This window comes from Gossypium hirsutum, chromosome A08 (assembly GCF_007990345.1).
Source record: "Gossypium hirsutum isolate 1008001.06 chromosome A08, Gossypium_hirsutum_v2.1, whole genome shotgun sequence".
NCBI classification, from domain to species: Eukaryota; Viridiplantae; Streptophyta; class Magnoliopsida; order Malvales; family Malvaceae; genus Gossypium; species Gossypium hirsutum.
In genome coordinates this window covers 2,369,287-2,386,888 of record NC_053431.1, presented here as the reverse complement: position 1 = coordinate 2,386,888, position 17,602 = coordinate 2,369,287, and the positions used below count along the sequence as shown (strand labels likewise).

Here is a 17,602-nt window from a genome sequence, read left to right as displayed (position 1 = left end):
CTAGATTCGAACTTATAAAAAGTAGAGACACTTATGGCAGATTTTAACCAATTTATAAACATCGACAGAATTTAAGTTAAAAGAGCATTTTTCAAGGCAATTTCACATGCAATAAACTTAGTGCGTTTTTAACAAAAAAAAAATCCGTTTCATTCAAAAAAAGTGAGCTTTTGGGACTCTGTTTTTCATCGCCAAATCCATTATTGAAACCGTAGCTTGCGATCTTCCATTGATTTTTCGAAAGCGTTTTCGTGCTTTACAGATTCTTTCATAGCCATAGTTTCCTGCATCTAACCAGGTATATACTTCTTCGCTGGTTGCTTTCTCTTTTTAGCAATTTAATTTCAGCAATCGATTCTCAGCCTGAGTTTTGATCTCTTGTTTGAATACGATTTCCGGTTCTAAATCTGATGAATTAAAGAAACAATGATTGAAATGATTAGCTGTTTCGCATTTTTTTTTAAATTTTTCTGTCATTGTTTTGATTCTTGAGAAAATAAAATATCATGTATTTCTTTAGTATATTCAATTGAATTTCAGTTGGCTATATTTTGATTTTGATTGAACCTTTTTTTTTTTTCAAATTCTCCGTGTCTGTAGATGCTGAATCGAAAACTTGATTATGTTTAATTTTAAAGTTCAAATCACTACTCTTTCATCTATTCTTAAACCGGAACATCTAGGCTCTAGGATTTGAATAGCAAACTTTACATCATTTGTTACTGAGTTTGAATTAATTAAGTTAAACTCTAAGTTCATTGTAAATTTGTTGGTTTAATTCTCCATGTTTCCAACTTCATGTTTCGATTGATTTTTGAAAGTATAGAATCGTATCATATCATTCCATTACTGCAGCTGTTAATCGTGTGTTAGATACATTGGATCTCACTCGTTAAAAAATAGTTCTGTTAAATTTTATTGATAAGTGTTTTTTTAACACCTTAGAATCAAGTTATGCATAAGATGAACACAATCGTGTTTACAAGTTGATATATATAGTTTAAATATGTTTCACTTGAGATCCGTATTGACATTCGTCTTTACAATACAGATACTTTGATAACTCAATTTAAAATAATTTGAGAATGATTAGTGCATATATATATGAATTGTTCGTATTACTTGATAACATATTTTACGAGTCATTAAACTTTGAATTTTTTATATTTTGATTTTATTTACTCTATGTTTCCAAATCCCAGATTTGAGTTTATTTTGGCAATGAAGTAAAATAGATTTGGGAGGAGAAAAAGTGCCCAAAATTCATTGCATCTAATGAATAATCTATAGAAGGAGATGAGGAGAAGGTTCTATTGCAAAAACTCAGTTGCTTTTGTGTTTTCGGTAGTGTTCTTTTGTTGTATACTGGTGTTGATCATTTCGATGCTCAGAGTTCCGGATGTTGACACCGGAAACGGAGCAATGTCCATTTATGATGACACGTCGCTTAAATCCTCAGGCAATGACAAATCGGTCGGTACATTCGGGAACATGATGATCGATATGTTACCTGAAGATCTCGCTTTCACCGTTTTCGTCCCTTCAGAAACCGCTTTCGAGCGCGATCTGAGGTTAAGCGCGAACAATAGTCTAGTCGAAGAAAAGATAAATGACACGTACGTGGTGATCTCTCGTGTGTTAGGTTTCTCGGCCATTCCTCGTGTTCTTGATACGGCTATGGTACCGATAGGCGGCGAAGAGGTGTCCTACGATTCATTGTCAGGGTTCGAGTTGTTTGTTTCAAAGGATGCCGGAGGAGTGTTGGTGGTTAATGGAGTGAAGTCAGAGAGTGTTGATATGAAGAGAGGGAAGCTTGTTGTGCATGTAATGGATGGTGTTATTATGGATGCAGAGTTTGAGCAGTCGGTTGAGCCTGATTTTGATGGTGATGATTGAGGTAAATGAGTCTTAACATGAATATGTATTTGGATGTTAAAAGTCATATTTATTCATTAGGGCAAACTACAAAAATAGTCACTTTTGTTTGTTTTAGATTATATATTAATTATTTATATTTAAAATGTTACATTTTAATCACTTATGTTACCGTTTTATTATGAAATGGTCATTTTACGGTTAAACTCCGTTACCTTCCTAATAGTGGTCTTACATGGCAATCCAAATGGGTTTTAAATGCCAATTTGGATATCTTACGTGACAGTCTAAATTAAATTTATTTAATTAAAAATCTATTTTCATCCCAACAGTTATACATCCAAGTTGGCGTTTAAAACTTATTTAGACTACAACATAAGACTACCGTTAGAGAGGTAATAGAGTTTAACAGTAAAGTGACATTTTCGTGACAAAATAATAACATAAGTGACTAAAATATAATTTGAGATAAACAAAAATAACTATTTTTTATAGTTTTCCTTATTTTTGTTTGAATATATATTTAGAAGCCGAAATTAAGTTATATTTTTATGAGAATTAAAATAAATTTCACCATTTAATAATCTGTATTCTGATAATCTTTTCAATAACTAAATCAAAATTTTATCATTTAAAAAAATTTAAAATACAATTTTATCATATATTAAACCAAAAAGTTAAATATTTCATTTTATAGACCCAAAATAGAAATGAAAATGAGAATTCAAATATAGATTCTTTTTATTCAAGTTATTCAAATTTCTTATGATTATATTTATACCATTTCAAATTCAGATTATTTTAAATTTAAATTATTTTCATATTCGAATTAAGCTAATCAATATCAAGTAGCTAACATTATAACATAAAATCAAATTAAAATTTAGGTTTCCATCGATTATGAAAAGAACCAAATAAATAATGTATAACGAAAAAGAATTAGAACAATAAAGATGGACGATAAGTTTACCTGTTATTAAAAATAATGTAATAAAAGTAAAAATTATAATAATACTATAGAATAAAAATAAAAAACTAAACACGCCGCAGTGAAAGTAAACACTCATCGCTCATCCATAGTTCCTTTTAACATAATATATGTTAAAAAAATCTTTCCTACTAAAAGTTTAAAGATGGGAAATAATGTAAATACTAATAAAGATCAAAATTTTTTTCTCTTTAAATTAAAGAGAAGAAGAAAAATAGAAGATCACACTTTTATTATCCAAAACAAAAGGCAAAATGAACTAGTTCTTAGTTCTTACACTCAGCTGTACAAACTTTTCATCCTCAAAAGTTAAATACAAAATACACCTAAAATTGTCTGGCATTTTCAAGCTCCCAATATTTGTTCTAATTTTTTAATCATTTTGGAAAACCAAATTAAAAATAAATAAAAAATAAATTTAAAAAATGCAAAAATGCAAACCTCACAACAAAGCACTGTGACCATAAAGAATACCAATAAAAAGAAAAAGCTAAAACTCAACCAGAAACAACAAAGAAAAGCCAAGAAGAAAAAGGAAGAAATTTTCTAGACATCCAAACAACCAGATGAGAAAAAAAAAGGGGGGGGTTGAAATCCAGATATTTGTCTATTAATGACACAAAAAAGAGAAAAAAACCAAAAGCTTCTTAGGGGAGCAGAAGCAGCTAAATATGCACTGATGCTGTCCCTTTTTTTCGATCCTGAGAAAACAGGTTCGGGTTCTTCCCACTGCAGCCGAACAAAATGAATATAGTTAGAACGATTTGTGGATTCGATTTAAGAAAAGAAAGAGGTAAACTTGTACGGATTTGGAAGCATGTTTTGTTCCACCTGCACTCTCATTTGAAAGGGGGTTTTGAATAAATAGCACAGATGAATCAAAGGGGGGACTTAGAACAGTTGAAGAGCCATTTTTAGTTTGTTTTGTTTCCACTTCGGCAATTTATAGAATGCATCTTTTTTCATCCCGAACTTCTCCTTGAACTCCTCAGATGACAGGTATGTCTGCATTTTTTTCCGGTTATAAGAGTCTTGAAGAACAAATGTAATACCATCTTAAAATCATAGTCTTAAATCATACCTCTCGTTTGGTCACATCTATTTCAGAAACAGGATCGGTTGAGGTTATTTTGAGACGTTCGTAAGGGTATATTGGAAGGCCTTCCTCGTCTTCAGCTTCACCCTCTTTAGCATCTTCTTGTATAGTGAGGGATTCTAGTTTGCTACTCATGGAATTCTCCTTGGAGTTAGGCTCTGGTGTTGGTGTTGTTTTGGGTGTCGGTGGGCTCACTTCATCAAGATACATGCTTCGTTTATGAGTACAAATACGAAAATAACATAAAATTTGGTCTCGAAACACGGAAAATGCATACCTTTCACAGATCTAGGTATGATGGTCTCTCGAGCTGGTGGTGGTTGTTTTTCGAACGATGCAGTAAGAGCTGCTATAGCTGCAGACTTTTTTGCAGAATCCGGAGTCACGGATTTTGGATAGAGTTTTTTAACCACAGGTGGCGGAGTAGAAAGGTTTCTAGCATTAGGGTTCTCAAATGCAGCTGCTAGTGCATTGAAAGCGGGAGACCTTCCCCTCACACGAACTCGCTCAGGGCTGAAGGACATACTTCTAGAACGTTGTGATCTGTCCGGCACACTACTAGACCTTCCACCATATGATACTGGCGTTCTACGCTTGGGTTTCTAAACATACAATAAGATGTTAATCCGAAAATTAACTCTAAAGATAACCGACAAAGAGGTAACGAGAACACAAAAATGGACACATGCTATGTTACTGGGACTCCAGCTTACAGGTATGCCTTTGAAAAGTTTTTCCATGTATTTTGAAAGTCCGAGTCATATTCTCATATCCATACCCAGATATGTCTTAGGCACGGGTGTCAGGCATGGATACTTCAAGAAAAATGAAGAGTCCAAGCAACATAGATAGTGATCACTCCATACCAAAAGCGGCAAAAGTTCAACTAATATGAGAGAGTTAAAGTGAAGTCTTACATCGACTGTTGGTGTACCCCCAGTTTTCACTATGGTAAGTTTCCTTTGAAACGAATTTCCGTGCATCTGCAAGCAAATAAAAACACTAAGATCCTTGCACAGATAAAGCAACCATGATTCCAATGCAGTAGCAGAGATACTTACAGAAGACTTTGCGGAGTCCCATGAGAAAAAGCGCGTGAAAAAGGGTGGCTCACTCCCTTCCATGACTATGTATATCGGAGCTTCACGAGATAATTTTTCTAAGAGAAAATCATGCTCAAGAAATTTCTGTCCAACAACAGATTGAAATGTAAGAACACACCAGGTGGAACAGACCACAAACTATTCCTAATCCCTAATAGATATTGTACGAACCAACCAAGAACTAGTCCATTTACATGTGCACACTCGACATCCTTAATATGTTGACGAGTGAAAATAGTACCCTTAAAAAGTAGTGTGTAACTATAGTTTCCACCTATATAACCGGTTGATCTTACCTGACCAATAGTCAAGGCCTGCAATTTATTCTTGGTATCGACTTGTTGTCCAACCCAGACAAAGATATCTGAGTGACAATCTAGGATAAATATATCTTCAGTCATCAAATCATCCTGACTGAAGTTATATATCTCCGTAACCTGCATAAGAACTTCAGTTTAAGCCAATGATGCAGATAAAAGACGAGATTTTTCTTACTTTGGGCTTCTTTTTTCTTTTCTTTTCTTTTCTTTTTTTTTTGCAATATAGTAAAAAAATAAGTGCGCTTAACATTTACGAGCGTGCTAACATGACCAATAAATGGATCATACATATAAAAGTCATGAACGCATTTGATAAAATCGTAGTTTTCAAATTTGGAAGTAGCTGATAAGTAGATACGCACCTTAAGATTCCCTACAGATTGGAGTGAAATTTGCAATGAACCATGACAATGAAGAAAGATAAGGAATTAGAAAACTATAATTATGAATAAACATTTTACATTTGTAGAACTAAGACCATAAATTAAAAACCTTATAACCATTAGAGAGTTATCAATACCTTTCGAGAACGTGCAGGAGAATAGGTGAGGATCACCTTCAGGTTCCCATGCTATCTTTTGGCTTGGGTATTCGGATTTTCCTCCAAGCAACTCCCAAAACTGTTCAGATTCCGATCCTTCTTTTTGTGGCTTGGATTGTAAATTAGGCTGAAGATAATCAAAAGGGTATGAATCGAAGCTTAGAGAATCAAATCGGAAACTCAAATAGCTGTTTCTAAAGTGAACAAATATTCAATACAACAGATGCAATCTATCCACTTTGCCATACTATTCCATCAAGCCTAAATCAAGTTTCGGGAAGGAAGCCACTTGAAAATACAAATCGAACCTTTATGATATCTAGTTGTCTCTCAACAAGCTCATGGTCATCAGGGGAAGTTAGGTTTCCAGCCCATGTGAAGACAGTGGAACCGCTATGTAAAATGTAGCAGTAAGAGGAGTTCAAAGATGATGCGACCTGATAGAAGTTAAATAAAGAAAAAAGGGAAAAGTGCATAAGTTCCATCTCGGAAACAATAAATGTACAGCGAAATAAATTTGAAGTCCATCTATTCATTTTATAAGCGGCATAGGGGTAAAATTATTAGCAACTTTCTCAGGACTCGTGCTTTCAGATTGTCCAGTCATGGAAGGCAGAACATGGTCCAGTCAACCTTTTCCAGAAATCAAAAACAATAAAAATGAGTACCCGACCGCTATCACGTGGAAGATGTTAGACCTCTAGCAAAAAACTAGTTTTATAAGGATCATACTTGCTACGAGTTCTTAACGAAACAAATATAGTAGAAAAATTTGGGACATACTGCTTCAACTTGTATCGCTTGCATATTATCAGGCCCAGAACCTTGTACTCGGAACAGTGCAAGACCATCTTCTGTGTATGTCCCTTCTGGGATCTCCTTCTCAGCAATGTAGTTCTTGTATCCATCACTAAGACCACCCTGATGAATTTTAAATGATTGAACCAGTTATCTAAGGAGAACTTGGACACATAAGAGTATCCATTGAAGTAAAATTTACAAATCAAAATTCCTCAAACCTTAAACACAATAAAGCTCTGGAAGATCGAAAAGAATTGAATGGGTTCACTTCCTTCGTGGATGCAAGCCTGATGATCGGATAAAATACCGTCAGAAGGGAAATACAAACATATACAAACAGTAACTTCAGAAAAAGAACAATGGTCTAGTTTAAAAAAAGCTACCTGGGTAGCCTGGAACTTCATTGATTCAACCATTTTGGTTGCCAAAGAGACTGCGGAAACTCTGTCATCCTGTTAGGCAAAAACTCATTATCAGTAAAGCAACAAAAATAGTACACGCATTGTAAGAAAAGGTAGCATGATGAGGACAAGTCACATCCATGGTACATATATGTGTTCCCTGTTTGGGAAAAAAGACAGTTTTGTCATTGCAACTATGGTTGAAAGCTTAAGGCACTCAATAGTTTTCGGAACAGAAAGACCAAAGAGAGTAATAGAATGCTTAATCACCTCAACACTCTGCTTTCCAATCCATGTTCCTATAAGATACTCTTCTTTGTCTTCTCCAGGGTAAGAATATTGAAAAATATAGCAATCCCCACTGTAAAATTTTGACTGATCAGAAGCTGGAAGAACTTTTTCCTGGCCATTCACACGCCAAACCTGCACAGCCAAATTAATGCCATCATCAGTAAACTGGCTTCAGACCCAAAGACAGTATGTACCATATATTATGTCCAATGCATGAAGAGAAGAGCACCATTGCCACCTGCTACATAAGGACTAAGCTGGCTATATGTTTAAGCATGATAACAAGCCTAAAGATAGAACAAATGAAACTCTTAACAATAACATAAACCCATCATTAGAGCCAAAAGGATGAGTTAGCAATATTCTTCAAGAAGCTTGGAATGGCCGCAGAATGCAGATATTCAGTCTACCAACCTAAAAGGTTTTATTGTGCGTGTACATTTGTATACTATAACTAGCATTGCACATGGCCTTTTAACTCATCATGAATTTTTCTTTCCAATAAAATCAAATGAACAAATTGACAATATTTAGGCAACCAGTTTCTTAATGTGTTTTCAGTTTTTACTTAATACTTTAATCATATTCGAATATATATATTACTTTAATGTCAGTGCGACATACTCAAGATCAAATTTCTTGCTCCACTGTCTGGGAAGCATGGCAGTAAGGGAGCATGATACATTCAAAAATTCAGTACCTAGAAAAATATAGCTACACAAGTACAAATATACCTGCAAATTTCCGGTGCAATCAATATAAGGTTGGGGCTCTTCCTTTGCAGGAGCAGCTTTTGCAAGGCCCTTGACATTCAGCCCTTGACGTCGTAAAAGTGCTACAGAAACCATTGAAATATATTAATGTTTAAGGTGACAAATGATGATTATTTGATGGCTAAAATAGTATAAAGATTAAGAAAAGACAACTCATAAATCAAAAACAACAAAATTGCAAGATATTTCAGTTACTAACCAGCAACTTTGCTTCTACCATCCTCGGTAACAGCAACATTAGTGGTCTGGGGCCATGACTCAAACTTCGACTTAAATACAACAGTCTCAAACCCCTCAATTACACGAATTATTTGGGATTTTGGTCGATCAGAACCACGGATTAACTCCTGTTTGGTAACATCAACAATGCAAAAGGTGCGAATGAGAAATCCATATAAAAGTTGGTTTAAATCACCTTACAGAGCTATTACCTCAGCCGCTCCACTTGCAGTCTTTCTTTCATCAAGAGAAGTATTTCTTCCCATCCATACAAAGACTTCTAACCCACAATCCAATATATAGCATTTATTTGTGTCCAACAACTCCCTTGTCAAGGAATCAGCATCAACAGGCTTTGCCTGCCCCTTCTCAACACTTGAAAAGCAAATATAATCCAATGAGAGCATTTCTCAAAGCACAAAATTATAGGACACAAAGAAGGCCTTTTACCAAATGCAAAAGTATTTTTCTTTTCACTCAAAGATGACTAATTGGTCTATTTAGAGAAAGCGAAAATTTTATTTGCATAAGCAATTGACCATCATCGCCATTGCCAAACCAAGATAAAATTACCTTAGTAGCTTGGCTGTATGAGACTGAACAGTCCTATCCTCATCACTGGCAGTCTTCCTTGGAAGTGGAGCAAAGCCACCAAAGAATCCCCAAAACTCTCCAGTTTCAGCATCGGCCATCAACTTTCCATCCTCTGCATAGAGTAATAAGATAGAATCTATCAGTTTATAAACAATATCCACTTCTCACTCCATTTATCTTATTCTTCCCTTCCTTCATGATCTGTATCTGTTAGTTTACTCACCAATGGCAGCTACCTCACATTTCCCATCATGATAAGTATCTTTAATGTATTGAACAACTTCTAAGGCTTTTGCCCTCTCTTGAATGGATGAATTGGACCCATTAAATTGAAAGATTTTAGACTTTGTATCCAGTATAAAGATATCATCATGGTTAAGTGAGGATCGAGCAAAAGGAACCTGCCATGAAACATGTCATCAACTTCTTGAATGAAAAGTATTGAATCGCACTTGACATTGAGTATCGTTTGTCCTTAGAAAGACTTGCCTCTTTTACATGGACAACATGTTTGCCTCTACAGACAAACATACGTATCTTATGTTCCTCTTCCTGAACATGTTTGAATCCAGATGCTACTCCACCTTCCTGGGGTATGATACATGGCTTAAAATAGGAAAGGAACTTCTCAGTTTCATGGCCCTGCACTTCACGATATTGAACAGCACGCCCTCCAAGGGCAGCATCAAGTTCAACAGTCTTGACTGCAGCAGCACCTGCTTCATCCTATGTTAAACAAGTTGTGGTCACAAAATTGATCTGATATCTTAGTTCAAAATTCAACCTATTACTTTCTCAAAGGTTAAGAATTGAACAAGTAAAAAGATTTTTGTGGGAACAAGGTTTACCTGGGATGTGTCTTTACCAAGCCAATAGTGTATATCATGACGCAAGGCACCACTTTTTAAGGCAGTTGTCTGAGCCAAAAAAAAAAAAAAGAAGGTAACATTAAAGAACATTAATCTGAGAAGGAAAACTTAGTTGCATCTTAAAGCCTCAAACTACAAGTATAATCTAGTAAATATATGAGTATTCAGTTTTTATAAATAACCCCAATGCAAAGAACAACAACAGCCAAATGCTTACAACCTTGCAAAGATTATAAATAAAAGCCACAGCAGATCCTTTTCTCCATGGTAGCGATCGCATCAAAAATATTATTAACAAATCCACAAGCTTCAAATTTTGGTGCTAATACAACCAAGCAATATGTAAAATAGAAAAGACTTGCCTTCAAAATAACATAGGAATCCCCTGTAAAAAATTTGCCATAAGATGACTTTGGAACTGGAACAGGGCGGAAGTTTTCAATGCGCCAGATTTCAATTCCACTGCAAACTATTAAGGAGAATAATTCATGAAGAAGAGCAACTCAAAAGCAGACATACCAAGATTGAAATGGCAGCAGATGTGATAGTTGTTCTCTTTCTACATTTGTTGTCACCCTACACTAAATGTACAACCTAAATTTACTATAAAAAATTTATTTCGACTATCGATCTAAAGAACAGTACACAATCAGAGTGATAAACCACATAACAATGCAAGTTTCAAAAAGTGAAGGATACGCTTTTTGCCCAGCTCCCTGAAAAGCTGGATCTAAATCTCTCATGGAAACCGCCATACTTATTACACAGCTTTAAATTTAATGTTTTGATCTTCTAGGTCCCAAGCTTGAAGCAAGTAATAGACTTAACCTGAAACATTATCAGCACCATCACTTGAATTATCAAATAGATAAATAAAATTACTGCAGGAAAAGAATCTAAAGAAACGAAAAAAGCATCGCTCTCTCACAACATCGTTCATGGTATTGCTGTCGACAAAATGATTAAATTTGAGCATCACTTAAGTATGGAACCAGTACTTAGATTAGTTATTCATTAAGTAGAAGAATGTCTTGCACTAAACTCTACAAAGCCAATGCTTAGACCTACAAAATAGATCATTATTTTGCATTTTCACATCGAACACTTTATCAACATGAATAGAAACCACCTGCATCTCTAATTCAGGGTGCAGTTTTCACATTTTTCCAGAAGCAATTGCCAGCAAAGGACAAGAGTTCAGTTTTATTTTTCTTTCTTTTTCTTTAATTATCTACAAATTTTCATTAAGGGTCCCAAAAAATTGCTACTAGTTGATAAGAGTTCAAACAATTAGATCTTAAGTTAGAACTAGTACAGACATTATAGACTCATAACCCTGAGTTCTAACCGGCTATAATTGTTCTTTGCTTAATCAGCTCTCTTTGAAATTCTTAGTCCAATTTTAAGTTGTAGAGCTAATTTTATCAGTCAACTAAAAGACAAATTTCTAAAACTGCATACAGGTAAGCTGAATCAGCTAAGACCAAGCTTAGAATCTCATGAAATCCATTTGATAAAGCAGACTGTTGATTTAGCTGTCCAGTCCTACTAGATCCATGTTTGCCATAACACAGAAAAAAAAATTCTAAATTTATTGGAATACAACATTCGATCACTGTGTTTTAGATTTTACAGTTTCCCAGATATCGAAATTCAATGTCATGAAAGTGACAAAAACACCATATTTTATTGAAAATTCATATCAAATGAACCCCCCGAGAAAAAACATAGCTAACTCATGCTCCTTATAGTCAGTGCCTACTAAAATGAAGTTAAATTCATAAAACATAAGCTTGAAACTTTTAAAGCAACAACACATCACCAACCAATAGATCAAATCTTAAAAAAAAAAATCAAAAACAAAGTCATAGCAAAATAATAATAATAACCCAATATTGTAAAGCTCAACAACCCAGAAAATATATACTTCAAACTCTATAATCTTCTTGAATTTAGTAGATAGAACATTAGTTCAAAAAAAAACCCAGACACCAAAAATCCCCAAAAAGTAAAAATATGTTCAAGAAAAAAAAGAATTACCTGGTTGTTGAAGATGATTATCAGAAAGCAAGCAGAACCTAGATCCAAAAAAAGAAAAAAGAAAAATATATATATATATATGAGAGTGTTTTGAGAGTTAAAAAAATAAAGGCTAAGAAGAACCCTCAAAAAAAGTAGATTGAAAGGAAAAAAAATAGAATTGGAATGGAAGCTTTAGACAGCGAAACAAAGCATGAATTGTAGAGAGGGAAAAAGCTAGAGAGAGAAAGGAACAAAAGAGAGAAAAAAAGGGGGTTTGAAGGAATTGAAAGGGAATGATGACTGCCAGTCGTGCTTATCACTAATGGCAACCCAAATTTTTTTTTTCTTTTAGAGAAAAAAAAATAACTCAAAATGAACTGTAAAATCTCATTAATAATTAATTAAATTAAATTTATGCAGGTAGAAATATTTAAAGACCAATCAAAACTACAGTGAAAACAAAGTTGAAAAAAAAAAAAGAAAACATTTTATGGATGATGATGATGATGGGTTGGTTGATTTCCCTTTGAAATCAATTAACTGATTACAAATTTGAAGTCAATTTTATTTCAAATGTTAAAAATTAAAAAAATAAACTTTAAAAATGGAATATTTATATCATATATATATATGAAAAAAAAGATTAAAAAGGCTTATTGCCTTTCTTTACGGCTTTTTAATCGTTTTACAAAGATTTCATTGTTTTTGTTACTGTTGATGTCCCGGAATCTTTGTGTTTTGTAAGAAATTAAATAGGTTTTTTTTTCTTTTTGATAATATAATATTTCTAAACAAGTAATTTTATAATTTTTCAAAAAATAGTAATTTGTATAATAATTAAATAAATTTTGGATTAATATGTCATTTAATTATTTTTTTAATATTAATGTGAAATTATTATTGAAAAATAAAATTTTAATTTAAATATTAATTCGCTTTAGTAGAAAAATTAAAACTTGTAATATAAAATAGTTTTATATAGATGGTGTTTGATAAACAGAGTTTTTGGCTCTTTTTAATTAAATTGTAAGGTTCGATAAATAGATATTTGCAAGAGCTTGTTGAATTAAAACTTTCAAAATAAAAAACGCTAGGAATGAGTAATTTTTTTCACAGTTGATTGGGAATGAATATCTGATCATATTTGTTAAAAAATTATTTTCTTTACCTCATGTTCTTATTTGTGACATGTTTTTATTTGTCGTTTTACACTTATTAACTAAGTTTTACCAAACATTTTCAAATAGTCAGTTAATAGAATTAATTGGTCAAATCAACTACTGCAATCAATAAATTGCCACACATCATCATAGTTTTTTTTTTTTGTTGGATTAGTTCATTTATAGAATACATTTAATGAATTATGAAATTGATAATTTTTATTTATACCGAAAATTCGTGGCACTATAAAAAAATATTATTATTTATAAAATTGAATATATATATGTGAAAGTGAAAGGAAAAAAATTAAAAAATTAAATAAGGGGAAATTTTGAAGAAAAATAATAAAATATTTATTTTTATGTTAAATGTTATTTTTATATTTTTAACTTTTAGTTTTATTTAAATTTTAATGATACGATGAAGAATATATTTACAATCATTCTATATTTATTTTTGGGTTATAATTTTGTTTTTAATTTATTATATATAAAATATTTTTCGAGAATATTAATGTTAATTTTAAGCATGATAATTTTAAAATAATAAGTGAGAATTTTAAAAATATTCAAATATGTTAATATTATTAATTGATGATATATAAAATATATAAACTTAAATTATAATAAAATAATTTATTGTAATTCATTGTTAAAATGTTTATATATGAAATATACATTTGAATTATTTTTAAGTAATTGATTAAATTATTTATAAAACTAATTTGCTTATATTTGTTCGATAATTGTTAATGTCATGCTTTTTTGTCAATTGATATTAATCTTGTTGTTAATATAGGAGAACGCGAGTTTAAAAGTAAAGATTGATTATCAGTATTTTTATGCATTAAAAAAAAGTCCAAAAAATAATTTTTTTACTGAAAAATGAAGTGAAAAGACTAATTATTTTTTAATACATATTACCTATAAATCCTTAAAGTTCTAACTACTAATTTAACATGTTTAACTATGTACATGTAAGATCTCAATCGAGTTAATATTCAATTAACATTGAAAGAGTAAATTTTTAATAGGAGAAAAATAATTAAAATATAATAAGAGTCTAGAAAATAATATGAACATGAAAATGGATTATTTAGAATAATATACATTATAGGTCTGTCACCGGCCATGATTCAGCATGTAAAGTTAGGTGGTGGGGGCTTTGATTATGCTAATTTGCTTCTCTTATTTATTTATTTTATTTTTTAGTCCTATTTAGGGTCGGGTTATTCTTTTAACGTATACTAATTAAATTTTAAATGAGAAAATTTTATTATTTATTTATCAAAAATTCAAACTTTAACAATAATTATATTTAAATTTAATAATTTTTAAAATATTTTATTATTTTAAATAATAAATTTTGATTCAAGTTAAATCGAAATATCACCCGACTCGATCCATAGACTTCTCCCATTTTCTATTATTATTAGGTACCAACATTCAACACTTTTACCGACCATTTTCCATTTCTAGCCTAGCACATTACTTTTTCTTTTCTTCAATCACTAACTATATTATATATTTTTTATATTATATTGTATATTATTATATTACAATCATAATCAAATAAGTTAGCTAAATTTTAAATTATTTTTTAATGCCCACCTCGTGGCATTTGAATTGAAAGTGGTACATTGAATAAATATTGTGACCCAATCGAATATTTTGAACAATTTTAAGTTTGAATGTGTGTTCAGATTATTTTAAAGTATTTAAATAGAATTTAAATTTAAATTATTAAAATATTTAACTCGTTTCGATTAAATCATCAGTGAAATGATAAAAATATTTTTTAAAATTTTTGATTGACGTAAGTTTCGATTCGATTACTAGATAATATTATCCTCTTTCTCTTATAAAAATACATATATATAAATTTAATCATAATATAATAAAAAAAATAATTAAAAGCACATTTATAGTTTTTCTCAATTTCGACATCGAGTAAATTGATTTATCTAAAGAAAGAGCAATTTAATCATTATATAATTGATCTCTCTCGTCTTTCTTAATTTTAATAATGAGCAAATTAGTCTCTCTCATCCCATAAATTTGTTATTATATCAATCGAAATTATGTAAAATTGACGCAATATATTAATATTGTAATTAATTGTCATTAATTACTCATTTCCAAAATCGGCAAGGATTAAATTACTCTAATTTTTTTTTTGAAAGAGAGGCTAATTTGTTCGATGTTGAAATTGAGCATTTGGAGATGTCCTTTTACCTAAAAAATACTTGTCCGAACAACTATAAAGTGGAATCAAACTAATATAAAGCGTAAACAAATTAAGAATTGAAATAATCCATACTAAAATTGACCTATAAATTAAAACTCACACGTAATAATTGTGCATTATTTGACTCAAATTTGACCACGCAATTACTAAATCCTCCACTTTCATACAAAAATTTATAATGTCTCGTTGGCAAAAAGAAACATAAATTTAAATTATTTATTTTTCAAGATAAATTAATTTTAAATTGAATCAAACTAGAATTCAATTAAACAAAAATTTCAAAGTTGGCTAACTTTTGATTATGTATGATATAATTTTTTATATTTAACAGACAAGAAATTAAAGAAAAAACTATATTAATCAAATCTTCGTATAAAATTTCAAATTTTAATTTAAAAAAATAAAATAATATATATATTGAATAATTTTATTATAGATTCTAATCATATTTATTATTTTTTGACATAAAATTTAGAACTATCTATAATCTCTCTCCAACCCATAAATAGGAAGATAATGTGTTTTAACACAGTCGAATTTATATCTTTTTATATTAATAATACTCGTACTAATCGAGCTAAAATTCAATCGAAAAATAAGATATAATTTTTTTAAAAGAGAGGATTTTGTTTAATTTTATCGTGAACGTCAAATTCAAGAACCACCAACAAAATTCAAGTGTTTTTATTTATTTTTATTACGAGAGAAAAAATAAAATAAAAGGCTTCTATTAGGTGTCGTAATCTCGTGATACCCTTTTCCCAAGGAATATTCCTTTTTCTCACCTTACTTAAAAGGCAACATAAGGGTACAACCGTAATTTCCCTAATCTATTACGTGGACAATAGAACAAGAAAATGGAAAAAATACAAAATCCTAATTTTGCCGTCACTCTGTTGGTCCAGCGCCAACCACAACCGCCAGCGCCGTCAACACCGACCACCACCGCCAACCCTGGACAGGGTGGCTAAGTAAAAAGTTTGATTCTAATATCTCGAAGGCAAAAGGCAAAATATTTGGGTGTTTCTTTAGTCCCCATTTAGCTAAATTTAAGTATTATAATTTTATTTTTGTATATATTTGTTATTTTAGAGTGTTAAAAGGATTAAACTGATTTTTTTTTTCATGGTGTAGCGACGTAAAAATTTTGGTTTCGCTTGGTCGCTAATTGTGGCGATTTATTAAAAATTTGAAAACTGAAGTTTGATTTTACAAGAAAGGGAGTCAACGCCGATCCTTTTTATAGGTGTGATCAGACTCTTAATAAATTTATTTTTAAAACAAAAGGAAGGCCGAGTTTAGGTCTACGTCCAAATCCAGAGAAAAAGTAGGGTTCGGGAGTCGGTTACGCGCGATGAAGGTATTAGCACCCTCGCGACGCCCAAAATTGGTATATTATAAACACGTGTTATCTTGATTTTCAAAAATGCAAGTTCAATGTAACATTTAGTCGTAATTCAATTGAAAAGATGATAAATTTTGGTTTTTTTGGTTTTTGAGAAGGATATACAGTTTTAACACGAGCCGTCAAATTCCATCCAACATAGCGATGAAATTTGATGACTTATTGTTAAATCGGTGCGTTGCCTTGATTATTGAAATTAATTAGAAAAAGATTTTCGTTTGAACGTAAAGCGAATTGATATGAAATAAAAATAAATTAACAACAAATCTAAAAGTACATTGAAACAAATATAAGTGTGAGAATAATATTATAAACAATAAATATATAATGTAATACTAGAATTGAATATGAGATGGAAACAATAAATGTATATACGTAATAATGACATTAAGAATGTGTACGTAAAATAGGAATGAAAAGGGTTTACATAATAATACTAATATGGGTACATAATATATATATATACATAACATATTTAAAATGAATATATACAATATACATATATAACAGACCTGTACTAATAATAATAGTAAAAATAGTAACAATAAAAGATATATGTACACCAAATAACATATAATAATATTAATATCATGAGTGACAATATGAAAAATAATAAGTAAATTAATGAGTATAATAACATATGAAAATAATAGTATATAAAAATATATATACGTATAATAAAATATATGTACTAACATTGGTAACAATAATAAGGATTATATAAAAATACCTACATGAAATAGTATGCGAAATACATACAATTAATTAAAATACATACATATGCGTATTACAATACATATATAATAAAATAGAAACACAGCATTAGAGATACATATATACATACATTTGATATATAAAGCACATGCTAATATTAATAATGATGATAGGAGTAACGA

At 30.9% G+C, this 17,602-nt stretch overlaps 2 protein-coding genes across 3 annotated transcripts; one reads left to right on the top strand and one right to left on the bottom strand.

Moving 5' to 3' along the window:
* Positions 1 to 106: 106 nt before the first annotated feature.
* LOC107926232 (uncharacterized) lies at positions 107 to 2,041 on the top strand. The gene is made up of 2 exons (XM_016857022.2): positions 107 to 298; positions 1,203 to 2,041. The coding sequence occupies exon 2, from the start codon at positions 1,297 to 1,299 to the stop codon at positions 1,894 to 1,896; it is 600 nt and encodes a 199-aa protein (XP_016712511.2). The 5' UTR covers positions 107 to 298; positions 1,203 to 1,296; the 3' UTR covers positions 1,897 to 2,041.
* A 1,037-nt stretch (positions 2,042 to 3,078) lies between these two features.
* LOC107926230 (villin-4) lies at positions 3,079 to 12,220 on the bottom strand. Of its 2 annotated transcripts, XR_001692173.2 has the most exons (24): positions 11,912 to 12,220; positions 10,571 to 10,699; positions 10,234 to 10,333; positions 9,851 to 9,919; positions 9,492 to 9,728; positions 9,226 to 9,403; positions 8,982 to 9,114; positions 8,621 to 8,783; positions 8,389 to 8,536; positions 8,151 to 8,251; positions 7,396 to 7,548; positions 7,108 to 7,176; positions 6,943 to 7,011; positions 6,707 to 6,844; positions 6,232 to 6,360; positions 5,903 to 6,050; positions 5,745 to 5,755; positions 5,359 to 5,499; positions 5,021 to 5,146; positions 4,877 to 4,942; positions 4,237 to 4,561; positions 3,945 to 4,153; positions 3,695 to 3,868; positions 3,079 to 3,592 (listed from the first exon to the last, which is right to left on the bottom strand). XR_001692173.2 is itself a non-coding variant. In XM_016857019.2 (23 exons), exons 2-23 carry the CDS (start codon positions 10,624 to 10,626, stop codon positions 3,755 to 3,757), a joined length of 2,883 nt encoding a protein of 960 aa, XP_016712508.1. In that variant the 5' UTR covers positions 10,627 to 10,699; positions 11,912 to 12,220; the 3' UTR covers positions 3,079 to 3,754. The 2 variants fall into 2 exon arrangements, 1 of the variants encoding a protein (XP_016712508.1); XM_016857019.2 differs by having other exon boundaries at positions 3,079 to 3,868.
* Positions 12,221 to 17,602: the final 5,382 nt, after the last annotated feature.

Excerpts from the sequence above, each read along its gene's own strand:
- LOC107926230 (XM_016857019.2), bottom strand. The coding sequence starts at position 10,626 with ATGGCGGTTTCCATGAGAGATTTAGATCCAGCTTTTCAGGGAGCTGGG. Across the intron at positions 8,252-8,388 it reads TGGTAGAAGCAAAGTTGCTG|CACTTTTACGACGTCAAGGG; the intron begins GTTAGTAACTGA and ends TGGTTTCTGTAG. Across the intron at positions 6,051-6,231 it reads GACAACTAGATATCATAAAG|CCTAATTTACAATCCAAGCC; the intron begins GTTCGATTTGTA and ends GATTATCTTCAG.
- LOC107926232 (XM_016857022.2), top strand. The coding sequence starts at position 1,297 with ATGAGGAGAAGGTTCTATTGCAAAAACTCAGTTGCTTTTGTGTTTTCG.